The following is a 23,391-nucleotide window of genomic DNA, read 5'->3' on the forward strand; positions in this document are numbered from 1 at the left end:
AATCTTGTTTTCTGGCAGGCTCGCCTGCAGCAGCATAATAAATACATTGCTTCAGTTGGCATTAAATTTCGAGTCGCTTAGCTGCAGCACCACATTGCGCTGTCAATCCATAGGCACTTTGTCCAACGTGCACCAGCGGCAACCACCGCAGCACGACCACACTCAGGTGAGTCAGTCAGCTGAACCATTGCCCAACAGCTAAAAGCCCGCAGAGTTTGACAACAGCAACAGCAACAACAACAACATATCAAATGCTATGTGCAGACCTTAACCCCAAGCCCTTAGCCCAAGCCCAAATCCCGACATTGTCTTTAGCGTTTTGTAAGTTCAGCTCTTTAGTAAAAATTCCAGTTAATCTGACTTGGACAAAAACAAAAACAAAAACGAAACGAAGCAAATGAAGAGCTGCAGCGGGAGCTACAAAAAAAATATATATATAATGTACGTATATGTTTGTGTGTGTGTATATATACATATATTGTTTTGTTTATCTCAACGTGCTCATCACGCATCGTTTTGTGGCTTTACTTTAGTGCCGCCATAAAGGGTTAATGTTAATGATGCCTTTGTGGCGTCTGTCCGTCCCTCCATCCATCCAGCCATCCATCTGTCTGTCTGTCTGTCTGTCCATTTGTCTCACTGGCAGCCAGCCCTGCACTTGAGTGTTTTTTAAGTGCATGTCTATAAACGCAGACGCAGCGAATTATTACTGAAAGCAAACGAACTGAATCTGAAGCTGAATCTGAATCAGAATCGGAGTCTGTGGCAAGGAGTACCACACACACATACATACATACATACATACACATAAGCAGTGTTGTTTGCATTGATTTTGCCGTAACTCACGTGGTAATTGACATGTTTATCGCTTGAATGAGTGCTTTACTTTATAGAGATATACGTATATAGACCATATAGTTTGAGCACTGATATCCTATACTAATTATACAGCGCCTCAACTGATGCTGATGCTGTTGCTGATGCTGATGGTGTCATCAATCATTTGCAATGAGCCAAGGCGGGCGATTGCAAAACTTCCGCCCCAAAACTCTTGACCCGCATTGCCTCACACTTCCCCCAGACTCGCAATCGCTGGCCGTCGGCCATAAAACTTCAAATTCAAAAGAAAAATGCGTCAATAAAAAGTAAACAAAAACACAAAAAAAAAATTTTTTAAAAAAAAGAAGAGGAAAACCTCAAACTAACTGAAAGAAATCACTAAACTCGTCTAGCCAGCTGGCAAATGCATTCATTTCATTTGATTTCATTTAAGTTTAGTTTAGTTCAGTTCCCTTTGGTCTCTTTGCTTCTGCTGCCCTTTGTGTGAGCCGCCTGGTGAACCGGTTTGCGGTTTGCATTGAAATTGCATTTAATTAGCTTAGGAGGGGGGATGGGTAGGTAGCCAAAGAGATGGCTATTAAACGGTTGCTCGTGCTCTATTGCATATTCATGAGATGGGCCCCATAACCCAATATCCGATATCTCCCAATGCGCGCTAGAATTTTCTCTCGCACTGATATGCAAAAAGTTTAGTTTTTATTTGTTCGGTATTTGGATGATGGGCGACAACTGTTTGTGTCATAACATAAATTTGTTTGGCTTTTGTTTTTGTGTTTATGTTTGGTTTTCTTTTAGTTTTCGATTTGACGCTTCTCAGATTTCGGAATTTCGATTTTATAGACTCTCTGTCTGCCTTATCGCACTAATGAAGTTGTCTACTAAAGCTCAGCAACTAAACGAACACGCTTCAGAGTTCATAATCATTTGTGTAGTAAGAGAAAGACAGAGGGAGAGGGAGAGAGAGAGAGAGAGGGCAATTGCGGTAGCCGAGGTTTAAGTGCGTGTCAAGCTGAGAAACTTCTCCCAATCGGGCAATAAAAGAACAGTTAAAGCGGCATTGCTTAAGCAAAGCAGAGTTTCATAAACGAGCCTAATTGAAGGAGAAAGAAGAAAATAATAATAAACTAGAATATAATATCGTATTTTATAATAATAAAATACACTGATGTGAACTCTTATTATTTTATCTAAAAAGACTCTGCTCCAGACAACGATCTCTCTCAATTCTTAAGCAATAATTTAATATTACTTTTTGCTGATATTGCAACACTTTAATTTCGGTAAATACTTATATCTATATTAATTAATATTACTATTTTATTACATACATATATTTCACTTCATATTTATTTACACATAATATATATTTAATTTAAATTAATAATAAAAATTAATAATAATAATAATATTAATAATAATAAATTTTAATATGCATATATAATTTTTAAATTTAATCGAATTTATGTTTTCAAATTTATACCCATTAGATTATAAATATTTTATTTTATATTGTTTACCAATTTTATTTATTAAATTTTTATATTTTATTTTCATTTCTAATATCATATGCCATATTAGAAATGAAAATAAAATATAAAAATTTAATAAATAAATAAGTTTTAATTATTCTGTTTTAAATTGTACTATTTTATTATTGTAGATTATATATTTTAATTTATACTTATACATTTTATTATTTTATATTTGATTTTTATTTTTAACTAGTTTTAGTTTTTAGCAAGATTTATTTTAAATATTATTATTATACGACTTTATTTATTATCATTTTATTATTTAAATTTGTATATTAATTTATTTATTAATGTATTTTTAATTTAATTTATATTATATATATTTAAATTGATTGTTATTATTATATATATTATATTTTATTTATTTATTATTTTATCTATATTTATTACATTTATTTATTATATTATCTATATTTACATTACATAAAATAAATCAAATTTCCACAACTCACCTTGCATGTTGCGGACCAACAAAGCCCGTGTCATGGGCTGAGCTAGCTGTGATTTGAGCATCTGTGATTGCGCCCGATTCCATGCCCAGAGGCACATTGCATGTAGCTGCAAAAAAGAAAAAAAAGAAACAAAAAATTTGAAAAGAAAAATATTAGAAAATCTCAAAGAAATAGATGTACTTTTTAATTAATGATGGATGCGCTTTGCGCATCGTCTCATGGACCGCAGCATAGATCAGAGGCGAGCTAAATGTAAATTTAGCTATGCCAAGTGAAGTTGGGGCAACGCCCATAAAATCTATCAAAATAAGTCAAGCGTCAATTAGACTTTTTTGACATTTGAACGAGGCAGATGCTGGCACGCCCAGTGCCATTTATGCTGTGTGCTATATGCTGTGTGCCTTGTTGGCCAGTGTACTAGGTAGGTAGGTAGGGCCTATCACTTTCCCATGGCACTGCCAGAGGAGACTGACTATCTGCTTTTTAAATAAGGCAAACACTTAATCATTGCCAAAGTCAAGCCAAGCCAAGCCGGGCAGAACGTCAACTACTTTAGTTAATTTATTGCCTACCGATTGCATTTTGCAGATCCCCCAACTGTGCCCCATGGCACCTCCTATGCCTTTTGATGTGCATTGAAGTTGAGGCTGCGCCCCCGCTGCCGCCCCACTGCCAGATGTCTGGCTGTCTGTCTGTCTGTCCGTCTGTCTGGGTGACTGGCTGTCTGACTGCCTGCTGACATTTTCGCCAGAATCAACACTGATTTGACATGACTTTTGTTGCGCACAGGCACAGCATGGACCAGCTTCCAGTTACCGGCTCAATATACTGACTGCAATGCATTGCATTGCCTCCTGCCCAAGGTGCGTGCATTCGTTTAGAAGTTTATAAATAAACACACTCACACACACACAAATGCACACACATGCATGCCTAGAGAACCTGGACGAATCGCTCTTTGCATTCGCACTTGATTGGATTTGATAGCTGGCAATGCTAATGGGAACTGAAAGCTGCTCTGCAAAAGGCTGGACCGAGAGACTCTAGGACCGAGTCGAGGCGAGTCGAGTCGCTGGGGCTCGGTTTGGTTTGGTTCGGGTCAGAAGCCGTGGCGTTGCCTTCAACTGCATATTGCAAGTGTATTCATTTGGAAAATTGTTGCATGTTTTGCTAACTCAACTCAATGTGTCTAGCAGCAGCAACAACTTGAAACAACTCGGGCACTTCCTCTAGCTTATTTGCTTATGTGTTTTTATTCTGAGGACGGGTGGGGGTTGCACAAAGTGCAAATATTGAAGGCAGTCTAGTTGTAGTCCAAGTGGAGAATTGCCTTCGAACATGTTTATAAATTCGTATTTATGTATTTGGCTTGCTTGATTAACTATAAATATTATGGCTTAGATTTGATTTACTAGACCAGAAGACAAAGGCAGACAGACGCCTAGCTCTGTTTATGCAATATGACAGCTGAAAGTTTGCAGGAAAACTTGCGGTCGACTCCAGGAAAATGCATATACATAAATAGCTGAAGAGCTGCAGACGAGCGGAAAACCAGAAAACTAGAAAACTTATTACCAAACTATCAAATAAATGAAAATCCATTTTCCTTCTCACTCACTCACTCTCTCTCTCTCTTCCTCTCTGCTTTTCATTTCAGTTGCAACAGCAACTGGTTAAAAATGGGAAATTTATAAGAATATTTTTAGGTATGTAAAACAATTTAATTGAGTCAATTAAAATTATATATAAATGGATTTATAAAATATTTAATAGCATTTCTTTACGTTGAGCTATGTTCACTGAACGCAAAATTTAGAGAGGGGAAAAGTCAATTTGAAGATAATTTACAAGGAATGTGGCATGAGCAAAATATGTGTGAAACTTAATTCCAAATATTTTGGAACTAAGAAAAAAAAATTATTTAATTAAAAATATTTTAATTTTTATTTTTGGGCTTAAACGAATATTAATTGAAGAATATTTTTAATATAGTAATTTTTTTTATTGTTTTAATACTACTATTCTACTCTCATTCATAAACATTTCTTAATAATTTAAAAGTTTAAAAAAAGCGTTTTCGGACTTGCGAAAGCAAACTCCACAAATAAGAGAAGCTGATGAAAATAGAAGCATAATGCCAATTACAAAAACTATTTTACATTTGTTAAACAATTTGGTATGAGTTAAATCCAAATTGACAGCAATAAAATTAATTTAAAATTTCAATTATTAATTTAAATTAATATGAAATTTTATGGCATTCATTAAGCTTGCTTTTCATATCCATTATGCTTTTTAAACAATACCATCAAGATATTATTTCATTCAATCAGCGTCTGCTGCGGCTCTTCAATCATAATCTATAGGTTCATTAGCAAAATAATTCACAAAAGGTATTATATTTTCTTCACTATGCCAAATCATATATGCATATACATACATATATATATTATAAACATGTGTATGTATTTATGTATTAGTGCCAGCTTGTATTTGTATTTATGCCATTGTAATGCTAGCGCATTTGCGTCTTAGACATTTGCTTTGAAAGTCTTCCCATGCCGCTTAGCTTTTGTTCAGTCCATCAGGCAGCCTGCGCCATGTCCCCAGCGGCCTGTCCTCATATCAGCATAGAAATTTATGAGCCGCTGACATGCCAGGGCCATTCATAGTGCCCATAATCCTAACTTACCAATGCGACTACCGCAGTATGGCTTCATTAAAGCCAGCAGCAACTGTGTGTGTGTGTGTGTGTATTGGAAATTTCAGCACAAAAGTTTAGAGGCTGCATAAAAATGTCCATATGCCAATTAATGAACTGGAGAGAGAGAGAGAGAGCTGAAGCTCCAACGGCATCTGCAACTGGGACCACGACTGAGGCTGTGCCTTGTCAGACGGGACGCCCCATGGCGCACTGGCCAGAGGCCACCAACTGTGCCGCCTGTCGCCTGGCCCCAAGAATGATGAGCCACATAAAAATGTGCTTTCAATGTCAATTAAAATACATTTTGCTTGAATTGCAGCAGCTACCCAACCCCAACCCAATCCAAGTCTAGTCCAAGCCCAGCCAAGTGCCATCTGAATCAAATCAAAATAAAGCCATTCTCGTCTTTAATGATGTCAGCAGCGGCAAACTGATAAATGTGTGCACCTTTTGGCTTGGCCGTGGCCCGAGAGTTCATTTGGTTTGATTTGTCAGATAAAACGATTCGTCGTCGTCGTCTACTCACCAATATCGAAAGCTGCAATTGCTGGCGCATTGAGCATTAAACAGCCGCTGGCAATGATCAATGCCAAGAGGCTAAGGTTCCAATTGCCAATCCCATTCCCATTCCCAATCCAGTTTCGTGTCGGCCGAATTCGACGCGACTCTGATATCGATGCTAATGACGATGGGGATGTTGAAGATGATATTGAGCGGGTATAGGTGGAGCGCGGGGAGGAGCTGGAAAGGCACTGGCGGGAGAACATTTTGTCGCTAGAATTATTTATACTCTGTGCGGCTAAACTGTGCGTCATTTTGCTGAGAATTATTGCAAAATTGATTGATGTTGGCCTAGCAGTGAGATCTGTAAGATGGCAAAGAAGAATAGAAGTTTTAATTAGTATCTAAATATATACATAAAAATATACATAAAATATTTAATATATAGAAAAATTGATGGATTTATATGATAAAGAATTTGTTATTTCTTAAATAATTATAATTTGAAGAATTATATTTTCTTTTGATTTATTATAAAATTAGTTTTGTTTATATTGCATAAATTTAATATTAATATATATTTAGCTTTTCTATGCGCTGTTCAACACATTTTGATTACTTATATTTCAATTTTCAATTACGTAAATAAATAAAATTAATTATTAATAATTACAATACAAATCCTTACATTTCTATGCAATTCTCAGCACACTTTGACTAACAGAATAAGTTTTATCTCAATTACAAATTTTTTAAGCAATCAATACTATTACATTACAAATATTTTGCCATTTTATGTATTTCTCTTTTAGTTTTATCTAAATACAATTATCTTAAAATTAAAATATTGTAAATTTTTTATACAAACTTTATGCTCATCACATCATTTTCAATTTCAGCCCATTTCCATTATTTTAAATGCATAAAAAAAAGTATTGATTGAGGAGAAGAAGAATTGCGCCTCTCTTTGCGTTTCTCAAGCCTTGTCTAATTGCATTTGTAGCTTGATTAGATATTCCTGACAGTGGCCAACTTTATCTCAAGCGCTTTGACAATGACAGCTCATTTCAGTCGAGCGCCTCTCTATGCGCTTCTCATCCCCCCACACACACAGACAAACACATTCCGTTAACGTATGCGCTGCTCTCATTGCAGGCCGCTTTCGCTTCTAATTAGTTTTGCTTAGGGTAGTCCCGACTGTGACGCCGCCTCCGCCGCCTCCGCCGCCCACATCGCAACTCATTAAAATTAAAAGACATCAAAAGAAATTTGCAAACTAAACACAAACATAGAGGCGACGGCGGCAGCAGCTGCAGGACTGCGCCTAGAATGTCCTTTTGCGGGTCCTGGCACGAGCTGAGCCCGGCACGTTCGCTCATCTGCTGTCCGCCTTTTGTGCTACCTTTTGCCATTTTCTTTTTTCTGTTTTGTAGCCTTTTCCCTTTTCCTCTTTCATATAAATTGTGTGCCGCACGCTTTGCATAAACTAAATAAATTTCTTGGCCATGTCATAAAGTGGGCTGACTGGGATTTTCGTCTGTCCAGAGCATTTTGGGGGGAGGCGTAGGGTGTCCGCTGGCAGTGAGTGCAGCAGCTTCTGCTTTAAATTGCTGCGCCAGCTGACGGGTTTGGGTCTATGATGTGGCTGCTGCTGCTGCTGCTGCTTCTTCTTCTTCCTTAGCTGTAAGCCAGCGTTAAATTAAAGCGGAAACTGGCTTATGCCGTGCCGACACTGAGGAGAGTGGGGCTAGTGACTAGGCAGTCAACATGTTTGCTTTTGGCCGCTTTCTATGGCTCACATATCTCGGCCGGAGCAGCTGCCCCGCTCTGCGTCTGCGTCTCCGTCTCTGGCAAAAATGTTGCAAAATAATGTTAAATGAAAAGCACAAAGTCATTCAGGCACAGCTACACAGCATCAGAGCGTGCCACAGGAGTGAGGGCGAGGCACGGGGGGATAGCAGCTAGGTGGGCTGGCACTCGCACATGCCACCTCATCCGCTGACAACGTGTCGCTCCCCCCTCACATTCAGCTGGTCGGCATCCTGCGCGTCATCATCACGCACATTCACTTTGCATTCATTCAACTCGAAGGCAGTCGGAGCTGAAGTCGCCGTCGAAGAGCAACGTCGCCAGCTGGCATTGCTGTTGTTGTTGCCTTGGCTTTTTGGCAGCAATTGAGTTTGAGATTCATTCACAGTTAAGGCCAAATGATGCGATAACCAAACGTGCTTTCTAATTCCGCAGACAGCCACAGATTGTGCTGAGAACCATTCAGACAGCCAACCGAAGCTAAGAGTCAGTTAAAGCATAAAACTTGACTACTCAAGTGACGGCGATTCTCATTTAAAGCAGTTCTATGAGAGAGATTTAGGAAGAGACCCACCTGAAGGTGTATCAGCAGTATATTCCATATTTTGAAGTATTACATAATGGTTTATGGTTAAGATATATTCTATTCAATTAGCTGAAGCAAGATTGTATGGAAAGCTTCTCTATCAGATCTTTAGAGCTCTTAAGGTCACTCAGAAATTTTAACAAGGAGCAAGTTTAATCATTTATAGAATATATTTTAATAAAGTTTAATCTTCTATAAAATACTTTCGAGGAATTTAAATCTCTTTAAATAAGTTATATAGAAATTTTCTCTATCAAATCTCTTGAATTCTTTAACTTCTTCGCATTTAAAATTTTCATAAAATATTTTTTAAGAAACTTTAATCTTCAATGATTTTTAGGAGCTTTAATCTTTTAAAATAAATTATACACAAATTTTCTCAACCAAATCCCTGGACTTTTAAACTTTGTCTCTTTTAAAAATTCCCAAATAAATCGAAGTTTGCTTCTTTAAATGAGTCTCCTTTTCGAGGCATCAAAAAATAATCAATTTTGTTTAAAATAAAAATCTAAGTAAAAAATCCAACTATAGTTGACATTAGGCATTCCTTCCCAAGTTTCGTTCAGTTCCATATTTTTACTATGCAACTCCAAAGTCATCAGTCTTTAGTCAACTGCTGTAATATTACCAAAACTTTCCTTTGGCATATTTATTTTTTGCATTCCACGACAGCTAACGAGATCCTCGGCTCAATTTACGTGTAGCCAGGCGAAGGCAGTGCCCACATATAGCTCCGCTCCTGCACTGATGTTTATCTAACAAATGTGTCCATTCTGCTGGCAGAGCTGGCAACCTGAGCAACCTTATCGACTGCCTGATGACTCCTCCGCCCGTCAAGTGCATGCACATGCAAAAAAAAAAAAATGTAAGCAACAACAACAAAAAATGGGCAACGTCATGTGGCAATTTGTCACGCAGAGGCAGCTGCTGCAGATACAACAACACCCCCATCCGACACGAGTGTGTGTGTGTGTGTGTGTGAATGTGTTGGTTTTTCCCTTGACTCTTGTCAATAACTCAGCGCTTAATTGCTCATCTTTCAACGTCGCAGGGCGCAGGTATTTCGACTCAGCAGCCCAGCGGCAGCCTTTGACGCCCAGCACAGCCGAAACAAATTAGAAAATTCTCAACTGCAGCAGGAGAGGACCAAAGAAACCAGAAGACGCCCAAGTAAGAGCTCTGCAATCAAGCGTAACCAACTGTGAGATGCTCATTGGCAGTTAAAAATGTTATCAGATTTAGTTCTCTATAAAGTTTTGATAGCAAATACTTATGGTTGTTGAGTAGCAAAAGATTTGCTTTGGAATTGACTTCGTTTAACTCTATATACTTTTCTTTAATTCTCCCAGTCATCAGAGGTATATATTGATAAATTTGCAGAGAAGTTTTATATACTGACGATATGTTCTTATAGATCTAAGGCTTTAATAGCTTTAGTTGATTTTACGTAATGAGATTTCGCTTTACAGGACTTTTATTTTATTTTATTTATTTCTTTTTTTTAATATTAAATAAACGCTTAAGATTAAATACATATAATATACTAAAATATATCAACTAATTTAACTTTATATTTTAAATTCCATTTAAAAGCCAAAAAATAATGCATTTATTATATCATTTTTTTAAAGATTATAAATTTTTATTAAAATATATAAATATTAAATAAAAACCTTTTTATTTTGGATTTTTGATTTTTTTTTTTTTAGATTTTAATAATAAATAATTAAATAATAATTTATAATTGTTATTTTTTATCTAATATTTTTGTTTCATAATTTATAAATATTATTCTTTATTTTACTTTTTTAAATCTTAATATTAAACAATTCAAGAATAATTTATAATTAATATATTGTTTAATTTTTAGCTTTCAGAACTTTCATTATATTTATATTGATTTTAACATAAGCAAGCCAAAGTCATAAAGAAAAGAAAATCTATTAACCAAGACATAAGTTAGCTTGTCAATCTAATTTACGAAACGAAAAGGGTATATTGACTACAGATGGTTTGCCTACACTGACTACAAATTGATCTATTCACTCTACAGTCATGAAAATGAGAGCTCTTTCAAGCCAAGACTCTTCACCAAGTCCGTCTTACAGTCCCTGGAGTGAAGTTCCTTAGAGCCAATCAACTCTCTTCGCCTTTTGTGAATGCGCATAAGAAGCAACTGCTTGACAAATGCCGCCTGTCATAGTTGTAACTGGCTGTGCTTCGTATGCGCCACAGCAACCGCAGCAACCGCAGCAACCGCAGCACCGCCACAGCGATCCACTGAAATAGCGATCGGGCAATGCAGCGATCTGCAGGCATCCGGCTCCATCCTGCTGCAGCGCACAATGTAGGTTAAATTAATAGTGACACTCGCTCTGGAGCGAGCGGCGAGCGCGTGGCAATGCCTTCTGGTTGGCCAGTTGGCTGAATGCGGTTGCACCTGGCGGCGCTTTGAGCGCTCTCGCTTCAGCTGCAGGCTGATGCTTGCCACGTTTTGTGGCAAGTACGTGGCGGCGAGCTGTTTGTTTTTGTTGCAAGTTTTTGTTTTCTGTTGCTGTCGCTGCGCGCGAATATTTCATAAATTGAAATGTACAGTTAGTTAATTACACGCTCAATTGGCTCTAAAAGTGGCATTAGGCCAGGCCCGAGCCGGCCAGCAGAACCAGCCTGGCAATTTGAGCGCAGCGACTGCATTTTTAATGGTTGTCATAAAAGATTTATCGCCCAATGCAATGGTCGGCCGGCTTTAGCGCAAAGAGGCGTTAGCAGCATATACTATATGCATATACATATATATTGTATATGTATATGTATATGTATATAAAGCCAATTCACAGTTGGCCTGTCGATGAAATTGTGATATAATGGCAGCTAGCAAAACCAGCTGGAGCAGCGCTCGGAGTGTGGGAAAGGGTCAAGGCGGCAAAGGTGTGCGATGAAAACTAAATTACGTTTGGATTTTGCAATAATCAAGCAGGGGTAAGGGAACTGGAAGTGTGTGTATGTGTGCATTAATAAATGTGAAGAAGAAGAGCTGAGAGTGGGAAATGCACAGCTTGCATATACGCTGCCAAACTGATGGAGTGGAGGAACTTCTACTTCTAGTTTATTCTATTTAGTTTCTTTTCTTTTCTTTTCTCTCTATTTCTATCTCTCTCTCCTCTACATATACATATATGTAGTTCCAGGACTTTAAACAGTATCGCAGGGACATTAATATATAATCTACTTAAAAAGCTTTGATTATCTATGAATGTAATCAGAGTCTTTCTTCCTCTGGCATCGGAACTTAGAAATATTACAATGTCCGATAATTTTTATTTAATTTAACAATGCCCTTATAGAGTCAAAAAAAGAATATACGAACATAATAAAATATATAATAATATATATATATATATAATATAATATATTATAATAAAATAATATGATACTAATACTTATTATATTTTTTATTTTTATTATATATTTCAACTAATATAAAATCTAAATTTCTGCTTTATTTAACTACTACTTTCTTTGATAATTTCCCAGAATTCTTAAATACCTTTTCACATTTTCTCTATCAATATGGAAAATCTCGAATTTCATTTTCCTGGCATGAAACGCCCCATTTAATCATTTAAAAGTCGAGCTAACTGGCCACAGGTCATCAATCAAAAGAGTTTTCATTCGAAATGTCAACACACACACACACACACACACACACACACACACACACACACACACACACACACACACACACACACACACACACACACACACACACACACACACTCAGTGGCACACCTCACGGCTAAATCTGTGTATGTGTGTGTGTGTGTGTATGTCTCTCTTAAAAATTAAACAAATTGCGTACCCGCGTGCTGAAAATTTAAACATCAAACTGTGTTTCGAGCTGACTTCCTGATTAACTCGAAAATAGAAGACAACAACAACAACAACAACAAAAGCAACAACAATTGAAAAATGCCCGCAACGCAAATGCCAAACAAACCAAATTGATTAATTGATTAAGCGCAGCGCAGTTTTCATGGAAAAAAGAGAAGTAAAAATGAAACACACACACACACGTATATATATTTCTAAAGTAGAACACATCAATGAGCGACAGGGACTGACATATAGAATGTGTCTCGCTGTAGATATAAACATATATATATATACATATAGATATATATAGTAGGCCACATGGCTCGACACAATTTGCATAAATCGAAACACAAAACAAACGAAAAAAAAAAAAAAAAAGCCGAGCTGCAAATCGGGAGCAAAAGATATTTATCTTGTCTGCCGCGTCGAGTGCTTGAATGAGTGTCAAATTAAATTGATCAATTAAGCAATTGACGTGACGGTTGCTCTACCGCTCTTCCCTCCCTCTCTCTCTCCCTCTCTCTCTAGAAAAAGGCAGCTGCCTTAATGCAACTTGGGCATGCACAACAAGTGACGCAAATTGTGGAGCGCGTTGAAAGGAGTTGGCGGCGGCAAATGGAAAATGCAGATGGGGGACCTGACGTTGTGGGCGTTTGGCTTGTGGGCGTGCCAACTGCTTGTGACAATTTCTGTCAATTCAGCGGCGCTAATCAAGCGAGCGACTGTGCAGCATTTAAATAGGGCGCAGTAGTAGTAGCAGCAGCAGCTAGAGCAGCAGCTAGAGCAGCAGCTAGAGCAGCAGCTAGCGCAGCCTGATGTGGCTGTGGTGTCTGATAGCTAGACAAATTGGCTGCCATTGCAGCTCGTGGTTGCTCATGGCTGCTGCTGCCGGCTTAAAGCACTAAATGCGGGCTGCAGCAGTCAGTCTACAGTTAGACGGCAGGCAGGCAGCAACGTCATATAATAATCCATCAAGGCAGCCAGACAGCCGAAGACGACTCGACGCATTTACCCAGGCTGTAATCAAATCAAATGACAACGCAGACAGCAGCACATAGCAGGAGAGGGAGGGCTAGTATGAGGGCAACTATATAACACTAACTCTCTCTCTCACTCTCTCTCTCTCGCTCTCCCCTTTGACTGCAGTCAGCTGCATTTGTGACTCCTGTGCGCGATTTCTTGTGGCTATTGTCGCATTTGTTGGGCAACACATCTGATGATTTAATAATACCAAGTGGGCACACCTAATGAAAGAGTGAAGTGTGCTAGCAGCAGCAGCAAGCCAAGTCAGCTCAGTCTGGCTTAAAGCCTGCAAAGGAAATACAACAAAAAATTTGCATTGCTTCCACACGAGCGACAGTTGACAACTTTCAATATATACATCTCTGTATATATACATGTATACATATATGTGTAGCTGCCGCTTGTCATTCTCTAGTCAAATGTATTCTTCTATTATGCTGACAGACTGACTGTCTCTCTCTCTCGCTCTCTCTCTCTCTCTCTCTCTCTCTCTCTCTCTCTCTCTCTCTCTCTCCCTCTCTCTCTCTCTCTGTCTGTTTGTCTCTTGACTGTTGACTGTACGATTGTCTGGCTGTCCGTTCGTTCGTCTGTCTCTCTGTCTGTGGCACTTGAACGTCAAGCAGGAAGTTTTTCTGCAGCAGGCTTCAAGGCACTTTAAGCACGGGGCATATTGATTTTTCTACATGTGCCCAAGTTCATTAAAGTCACATCAGACTCGAAAAGTAACAACAACAAAAAAAAAAAAAACAAACAAATATGCTCAGCCCACATTCCGACCGCAAATAGACACGAGATGCGCCCACAAATCAACGCCTAACCGCAAGGGTACCCCCAAAAAAGAATACAGAAAAAAAAAGTCCAGCTCGACGCCATTTTGTCTGTGCCCCGGCCATTAAATATGCAAAAAGCAACATGCGAAAAAGTGAAAGAAAAAAGTGTTGCATACTTTTAGTTGCTGCGCCAAACCGCAAAAAGGCAGCAGCAAACCGAACCGAAACGGGACGAGGCAAGGGGAGGCGAGCCAAAAGCGTTGCTCGCAACAGGAAGCCGGAAAAATAAATAAAAAGGCGCGAGACGAGAGACAACAGCGCGACGACCCGCTACGCCGCACCGCCCTGCCCCCGCCCTAGACGCTCCGGCCAGGTTCACAGACCGCGAGCCATTCATTAGCATAGACACAGAGAGCGCAATATTGAATTTCTATGCCTGTATGAGTGCTCAAGGGTCGCTCAATGTGTGTGTGGGTGTGAGTTCATAAGGTTGCGAAAAAATGCTTCACGCTTTGCCAGGCTGAGCAAATCACAGCGCGGCGAACGAAGACGAGCCCAAGCAGCGCCTAGGGATCAAATTAGTCGAGTATTTTTTTTGTATTCTGAAAAGAATGCGACAAATGTTTGACTGGAGTACATACATACATATATATATATAAATACATATACATAGATATATGTGTGTGTGCATGCTAAGTGCTGCATAAAGTGTTGCAAAGGGAATAAGAGCGTAGCAAGGAATACAAGTGTAAAGCTCGCTGAAGTACATGTCACAGGGCCCAAAACAGGAAGTGAATAACGGCAAATGGTAGCCTATTGACAGGAGTTATGAAGGAAGTGGAGCTAAGGAAACGGACGATAAAGATGAGCAAGACAGAGAATGAGATAGAGAGAGAGAGAGAGAGACAAATGAAAGATAGAGTTAGAAAACATATTCGTCTCGTCTATGTGGGACTACACGACTATGAATTAGTGTAGAATTCAGGATAATAAGAAGCCATCAATCAATAATAAATAAATAATACAAGAAATTAATAACTTATTTTTAGAAATAAAATAAAATTTATAAAATCGGTATGACAAAACAAAAACAAAAAAAAAGAATAAATTATGAATAGAAACAAAATACAATTTTTTCAATCTGTATAGCAAAAGACTGAAAATACATCGATCTAAAACTCTTTCAGGTTTTCCCTCTCTCTCTCTATCTCTCTCACTCTCACTCTCTCTTTCACTCTTTTACTTTCCCTCTCTATGACTAAGGACTTAACATACAATATTTATATACACATATAGATAATTCTCTCTCTGTCTCTCTCTTTTTATCCCATTTTATGTCTCTCTCTCTCTCTCCCTCTTATATAATTTTACCTGCAAAAATAGGTAGGGGGTTAGGCAGGTAACTCTCCAGGCAGGAGCAGCAGCTGAAGCAGGAGCAGGAACAGGAGTTGGAGTGGCAGCTATAGAGCTCTTTTACATTTTTGGGGCTAAGGCAGCGGCAGCATTGAAAGGGGTACGACATCCCTCAACGGCTTGTTAAACCACAGCTGATAAGCTTGCCTGGGCATTCGCTTAATGGTAGAGGCGGCTCAACAGCCACACCCCCCAGCACATCCTGTGTATCGCATTTTGTCTGCGGTTTGTCAGCAGACACGACATATGCACGTGTGTGTGTGCGTGTGTGTGTGGCCCGCTGCTGGAATTTTTATGAATTATATGCGAGACAGTTCCAAACAAAAATAAAATGGGAAAAAAATATGTAAAAAATATTTTCGAGGATGACAACGATGAGAATGACGATGACGACAACGACATTGACAATGAGGCAGTAGTAAGTGGCTGCCAGGCCAGGCGGGCGCAACAACAAAGCGCTGATTGACAGGAAGGCATACAAAAGCGAAGCACATGAACTTGCAGAGACTGGGAGGAGGCGAGTGACGAGACAAAATGCCAGCACAGAGCCAGCCGAGGCCGGGGCAGGGCAGGGCAGGCCAGGCCAGGCCAGGCTTATGCCCAGCCCTGCCACAGACAATCGTTAGGCCGCGCAACGAAGCGTGGCCCAGGACATGTGGGCAGAGACTCTGAGCCCGATGTCGGCTCAAGCTCTATCGATTTTCGTATGCAGCAATTGCAGCTGCGAAGCAGCGGGCTCAGCGCTGTGTACCTGATGGGCCGGCAGGCGACAGCCTCGACAGCCTCGACGGCCCCACTCGGCGCAGCCAGACAAATTAGCAACGCTTGATTAATTTTTATGACGCGCGCTGTAACTGAGAGAGACTACGGCAGCAGAGGCAGCGGCAAAGCGGCTTAGGCAGGTGAGTGGCAATGCAGATACAAAATGTATCTTTCAGATACGAAACGTATCTCTCAACTGCTTGCAGTGCCCATCTGTCGTCTAATGATGCGCAATTAGGCAAATGGCTTCTAATTTGCTGTTGTTGTTGTTGTTGTTGCTTGATTTCGTAATGCAGGCAAAGTTTTGTTTATTTGTTGTTTGCTGTTGTTTTTCTAATGCTGCTGCATGTGTGTGGGCGTGGCATGCAGCGGCTTGGGCCATTTGATTATAGAAATCATGTACTGAACAATTGTGACACAGTTGCCCATACAAACGAGCCGTTATTTAATGGGCTCCCCCACTCCTCCCTCTCCCTCTCTCTCCCCCTCTCTCCATCATTCTCTATGAGCAGGCGGAAAGGCGGCTTGTTAAAAACTTTTGTTTTGTTGTTGTTTTTGGCTACTTTTTGTTGTTGCTGCTGCTGCTGCTGCTGCTGCCGCTGGTCGGGTTAACGTTGACTCGTTGTGGGTTTTGTGGTCATAAAATTTAACGCTTGTTTGGGCTGCTGCTTGTGCCGCTGCCGCTTGCAGGAAGGCTTTATTAGCTGATTGTTTTTATAAGGTAATGGGCATTAAATGACTACTTTGTTGCGGTACCGTTCCGTAATATGCAGCTGGCTATAACAAAAGAACCCATGCTGCATAAATTGCAGTTGAGTTTCTCATATATTAGAGGAAATATGATTAAAATTATTATAAGCGAAATTTGTGAATATTTTCAATAATACGTATATTTTGAAACAATTTATAAAAGCGGAATGAGGTTTTTTATATCAAGATTTAACATAAATTAAATATAATTTTAGGCTATTTCAGTCAAAATAAATGTAGATATTTAAACATTTTTTTATGTATAAAAAAAAACATTTATTTTATATAAAGATCATATAATATACATTTAAATATTTATAAATTTATGGTGTATATAAGCCATTTATATTTATTATATTTATAAATTTATTATATTTTATTTGCAGATTGATTTATTTAACAAATTTTAACTGCATAAATATTTTTATAAAATTTGTATTTCAATCTAGTTGACTCAGGAAATTAAGATAGAAAATTACATAGATAATTTTTCAGTAATATATATGTTATTTTATTTACTTATATTTACGTTTTATTTATATCTTTTTTATATTTTATTTATATTTTTCAAATATATTTTTTGATATACAATTAAATATACTTCAAACTATTTCAGTCAACAACTTAATATTTATTTATTTTTGGCATACATATATTTAAAAATAACTTAATAAAAAATCTTAATTTCATATATGCTAAAAAATAGATATAAATAAATTTATATATTTATTTATAAGCTATTAATATGTAATTATATTATTATTCTTTTTATCTTGCATTTTACGACGTTATCTCTGATTTATTAAGCTTCAATTGAAATGTAAGAGTTCATATGAGTAACTTTGCACTTTGAATTGCTGTAACTCTTGGTCTAACTCCATCAGCTGCAATCAGAACTCCTCACAGCTCAATCATTGAGCAAATATTCCCATCGCAGCCAAACCCTTCGTTTCACACACAAGACTTTGATTTCCTTTTTAGCCGCAACGCTATCTAAGCAATGGGTCGACCCTTATGGCACGGTTCCTCAATATTCCGCTGATAGACTCGAACCTTGCATGAAGCAGACACTGAATTCGTCACAAGGCTGGGGCCCTCTGCAGCTCTGCCGCGGATGCAACTGCGACGATTTCGTTGAGCTAATTAACTTTCGGTTACAGTTCACTGCGCAAATTTGCGAGCAGGCACTGAGAACGAGAGCCAAGGAGCAGGGGACACACACGTAGTCCCTCATATCTACATATATGTATATGCTTATATGCTCTACATATAAGGCATATTAAATTTGTATTTAGTAGCGCTGAGACATTGAGCGGAAATGAATCGCCGCTCATCAAGTTGAGAGTCGCTCGCTGACGACTTCCCGCATTTGTCGGCCGGCCCGTCCTTTGTCATATTCATACATATATACATATATATGTGTGTGTATATGTGGTGTGTGCTTTTGTTGTTTGATCAGTGGACTCATTCGATTTGTAAGAGGCATTCAAGCAAGTCGCTGCTCAAAATTAGCCAGACGCTGTCGTCACAAGCCAAACACAACATTTTACGCATCACAAAATCATAAAACGTCATTAGCGCCCCGTTATGCACTGGAGTCTCAGGGTCAGGCACCCAGCCCTCTACGGCAACGAATCCATCAAAATGCGGGAAGACTCATACGAATTCAGTTTCGGTTATGGTAATTGAGTTCTAAGTTGGCGAATGCACAAAGTTTTATTTATTTTAATTTCAGTTTCTGTTTCAGTTTCTGTTTCATTTTCTTCCTCTTTTTGCTGGGAGTAAACCGTAGCTCGGCTCATTAATCAATGCTGTGCATACACACCCTCTCTCTCTTTGGTACCGTCGTAGTGCTTATCTGGTTTTCGTTTTTCATTTTATTTTTTGAAAAAGTTTTGTCATACATGCAAAGTAATTTTTCACAGTCAACACATTTGTTTCCAGATACCAGATACCGAACTGACAAAACTTGTTAGATACTAAAATACAAAAAATAAAAAAATGTACAGAATGAGGGGCGGAGAGAGCCGGTTCCACACGGTCTAGTCCAGTCCAGCAGCAACTACTTAGCTCACAGCACGCCCCTTTTGGGCGCACATTAGTCGGCTATGCAAATATAGCGCCTGCGTTTCCCAAGTGGATATCATGATGGCTCGCACGCCAGGTGTCAAAAAATTATTTCAATGGAACTTGTCATTTCTGAGTGCGCCCTCCGCCCTTCGAAATGGGCAACATGTTTGCGTAATTAGAGCGAACCCTCTTTAGCTGGGCTGAGGGTTAAGTGCCAACTGCTGTAGCACCAATTTCTGGATCAAATGGAAGCCAAAATATAAAAAAAGGGTTAAACTGTTCTGTCCAACGTAATCAAGCAGAAATGTATCAAGAACTTTCTCAACAGTTAAAAGACTTTAGCCTAGAGCTGGAGTTTATTTAAATAAATGATAGATTACTATGGAAAGTGAAAGAAGTCTTTTGAAAGGCAAGTTAATAAATCGAAAAATATAAAAGATATCTTAGGTATTTAAAAATTTTATATATTTCATTTTTTCTAAAATAATCTTTTATAGAATATATAATTTCATATATAATTTATTATTATGCATTGCATTGCATTTTATTTCACATCTCAAGAACCCACATATAATATATTTTATACATTTATAAAGTTAAGATAGGTATCAAATTAAAATATTTAAAAAAAAATATATACATATGTATATTAAATATTATATTAATTATTATATTGTATTAAAAATTCAATGATATTATTATATAATAATTAAAAACAATTCGAAATATTTTTTGAAAAAAAAATTACTAATTAAAAAATTTTATAATTGAATATATAATAATAATATAAATATAATATTAATATAATATTAATATGAATATATATATTATTATATATAAATTATTGTAATTAGTAATAATTTTTTATTTTAATAATATTGTATATATTTATTTTCTTTAATATTATATTATATATATTTTATTTATGTAAGCAGTTTAATCTTTTAATATTTTCATCATATATATTTTTTCATTTTTATTTCATATTATTTTATATTTATATATATAGTATATAGTTCTAGTAATTCATTCCCAGCTAAATTTTCAACAAAACAAATTCCTTTTCTCTGGCCATTCACAATTTAGACTTTGCCCAATTCACTTCTGCTCAGTGCTGTAATTGTCTTGGGTCTGCGCTAGTCTTATGTTTAAAGTAAAATGCTTTTAGTGCTCCATTTTCTAAGCTCTGCTGACAGCCTGAAATATTTGGGATACTTTAACAACAAGAACTTTTTTCTTTTTGTTTTTTACTAATTAAGCGCCCCACACGCAAATACCACAACCAAAACGAACTGTGGAAAACTTCAAGTTGTTTCGCCTTTAAGCTGCCACACACACAAAAAAAATGTGGAGTGGAAAAAACTGCAGAGGCAACAACAAGAGCAAAGCTGGCGCCAAGTCGTTACATGAAAAAATTCTCAACTACATGCTAAGACACACACACACACACACACACACACATGCAGCACACATAGATACAGTGGCTACTTTTATGAGCCGCAACACTTGAAAATTTTCTCACAAACAAACGCCGACGTCGACGTCGACGTCGACCGCTAGAAATAATTTCCCTTAGCTGCATTTTTACAACTTAACACAGAGCAGAGAAGAAAAAAAAACCTGGCGAGCAATAAAAACAAGTATAAAACTAAAGGAAAAAAAATGCCAACCAGCGCTGCTGATATGTTGAGGGTGGGGGCGTGGCAGCTATTTGGCTGCCCCAAAAAAAAAAAGAAGCAGCAGACTAAAAAAGAAAAAAATATATAATAATGTTTGCCTTCTGTTTCTTTTCCTTGGCCATGCACGACTGCCTGCCCCTGCAGGGGCAAGAGCGTGTGTGTGTGTGTGTGAGTGTGGGAGAGGGGTGGATGCTGAAATTGTGGCACCTGTGCTGCGCGGTGCTGCACTGTAGCTTTGCCGTCGTGTATCTGTATCTTGGTATCTTTTTTTGTATCTTTGCCGACAACAGCAACCAGAACAAATAAACTGCCGGCCAAGTTATGACAGTCGGCCGCAGGAAACATTATTCTTAGTTAGATGCTAATTAATTAAAGAAGAACATACAGAGGCCCACAGGCCATTCGGTGGCACAAACTACTCAGACACATATAGATCTTGACACATACAGATATACGTATATATATATATACATATATGTGGGCAGACGTTGTCGAAGCAACACGCTGGCTGCATGACATACTCTCAGTGCATGATGAGCATAAATTTTAACTGTCGCGCTATCTGTGGACTGTGGGAGGACTCGGGGCAGGAAATGTTGTTTTGACCGGCAAAAAGTACTATTTTATAAAGAGAGACAACATCTATTAATTGTGAGAGTCTAAAGTTAGAGACGAAGCTAAGAATAACCGGGGAAGAGAAACTTTCGGGAAAAGCCAAAAATATATAAATACTATATGAAATAGGGATAATTACTTAGCTAATTAACTGAAATATGAATATCAATAATAATAATAATAATAATAATAATAATAATAATAATAATAATAATAATAATAATAATAATAATAATAACAATAATATCAATTAATAATAAACGTATTATATATTAAATATATAAAAAACTTAAATCTATTTATTTTTCTAAAAAAGTAATCCTTGTTGAATTGACATCATAGAGATACTCTTCAATTAATTAAGTTAATTTAATTTAATATTTAAGTAATATTCGTATATTATTGTAAACATTAATCAATACTTTGGCCTAAGAAATTTGTTTTAGTTGATTTCTATAAACTTGAATTGTACCTGAATATGATTATGCATATCCTATGAAGAGATCACTATTAATGAAATTTTATTTGAATAATAATAACTAAATATTACATATCTAAGAAAAACATCATTTCAAATAAGTATATTCCTGTATTAAACGTAAATCATACTTAAGTAATATTCGTAAAAGAAAATATTTTTTATAAACATTCATCAATTCTCTGACCTCTAAAATGAGTTTAATTCATTTCTATAAGCTTCAGCATAATATTATATTTACTTAAATTATACAACATAGCAAATTTGATCTCCTAATGTAATTTCTCCATTAATAAACTAAATTATGATGTTCAAGAAAATACACGCTCGGTGTAGACTATATATCTATATTATTTTTATTTAATAAATTCAATTCAATTGAGTTCAGTTTTCAAGTTTTCCTATAAGCTAGCTAATCAAGTCAAGCTATTTAAACCATTTCGTTGCGTATCAGGGTCCAGCTGAATAGCATCATAACAAACAAGATAAGGCCAACTTTTATCATAATGCTAATAAAAATCGACCACAAGCGATGAAGAAGAAGAGCTGAAGCAAAACTATATGTACATACATATACATATATATGTATATCTATGTATATATGTTTGTGTATATGCATAAACACAGGCAGAAGAAGATGAGGAAAAGTTTTCAAGATTATTATGATGATTGCGCCGCACTGGCGCCTGCAGGCAGCCCCAGCAGCCCCAACGCGGTCGAGCTGCCAACTTGTTTACATAAATTTTAATTGCTGTAATTATGATTTTTACACGAAATTAATTATGCATGCGCAGTAGCTGCATGCAGCAGCAGCAGCAGCAGCAGCTCGAATATCTTAGATATATGGCAATGGATAAGCAGATTGAGATACACGCAAACGTTTCAATAAAACTAATCTCTGGCCTGGCTAAACTCTTCGATCTGAGCAACTTTAATTGCTGATGGAAATTATGAAATTTCAATGGGAAAATGCACAGCTAGAGTTTGAGTATCTTATGGATACACAGCATCTGCCAGATGCCAGATAAGAAAGTCGTGTTAGCCGAAAAGATCTCGCGCTGGCTGATAAACCAAATGAAAAGAAAAAGTAAATTCATATCTAGTTATACTCATTCACGCAAGTGAAATGAGTATATTAGGGCTATGGAATGGTTGTCTTGCTGGCCGTGTCTTTAAATGAATTCCAGAGACTTGAATTTAGGAGCACATACTCCCGGAACTCAAATTCACCCAACTGAAAAGATAAATCTGTCCGTTTTTGGGGTATTCTTCAGTCGGTGACGCCCGACGACTAAGATCCCACTCGCCTTCTTCAGTTGAATTGACCTGCTTAGCTGCTGTTTGGTTGCTGTTTTGTATCCATAAGATACAGCAGGTTATTTTGATTGGCCCGGCCCGCTGACAGTTTGACTTTTGTTAATTTGTGTTTAATTAATGTTCAGTGTGGCACACTAAATTCCACACATGCCACACGCCACAGGCCATCGCCGAAAGAGTTGTGGAAATACTTTTACAAAATCGATGTTTCAAAACT

General features: G+C 37.5%; 1 protein-coding gene and 1 long non-coding RNA gene across 2 annotated transcripts in view; one reads left to right on the plus strand and one right to left on the minus strand.

Annotated features, from left to right (window-relative positions):
* smal (smoke alarm) overlaps positions 1-23,391 on the minus strand; it is a 45,962-nt gene that overhangs the window by 20,365 nt on the left and 2,206 nt on the right. Inside the window, exons 2-3 of the mRNA XM_089256871.1 lie at positions 6,055-6,393; positions 2,825-2,930 (exon numbers count right to left, since the gene is read on the minus strand). Coding sequence (XP_089112997.1) covers positions 2,825-2,930; positions 6,055-6,343 — 395 coding nt within the window. The 5' untranslated portion in view covers positions 6,344-6,393. The remainder of the gene's footprint in view (positions 1-2,824; positions 2,931-6,054; positions 6,394-23,391) is intronic.
* LOC149091743 (uncharacterized) lies at positions 18,502-18,897 on the plus strand. Its single transcript, XR_016196568.1, has 2 exons — positions 18,502-18,690; positions 18,763-18,897. It is a non-coding gene; the product is annotated as an uncharacterized LOC149091743 (long non-coding RNA).

This window comes from Drosophila navojoa, chromosome 3 (genome assembly GCF_054131105.1).
Source record: "Drosophila navojoa isolate 15081-1374.11 chromosome 3, UAZ_NAV_1.0, whole genome shotgun sequence".
Taxonomy (NCBI): domain Eukaryota; kingdom Metazoa; phylum Arthropoda; class Insecta; order Diptera; family Drosophilidae; genus Drosophila; species Drosophila navojoa.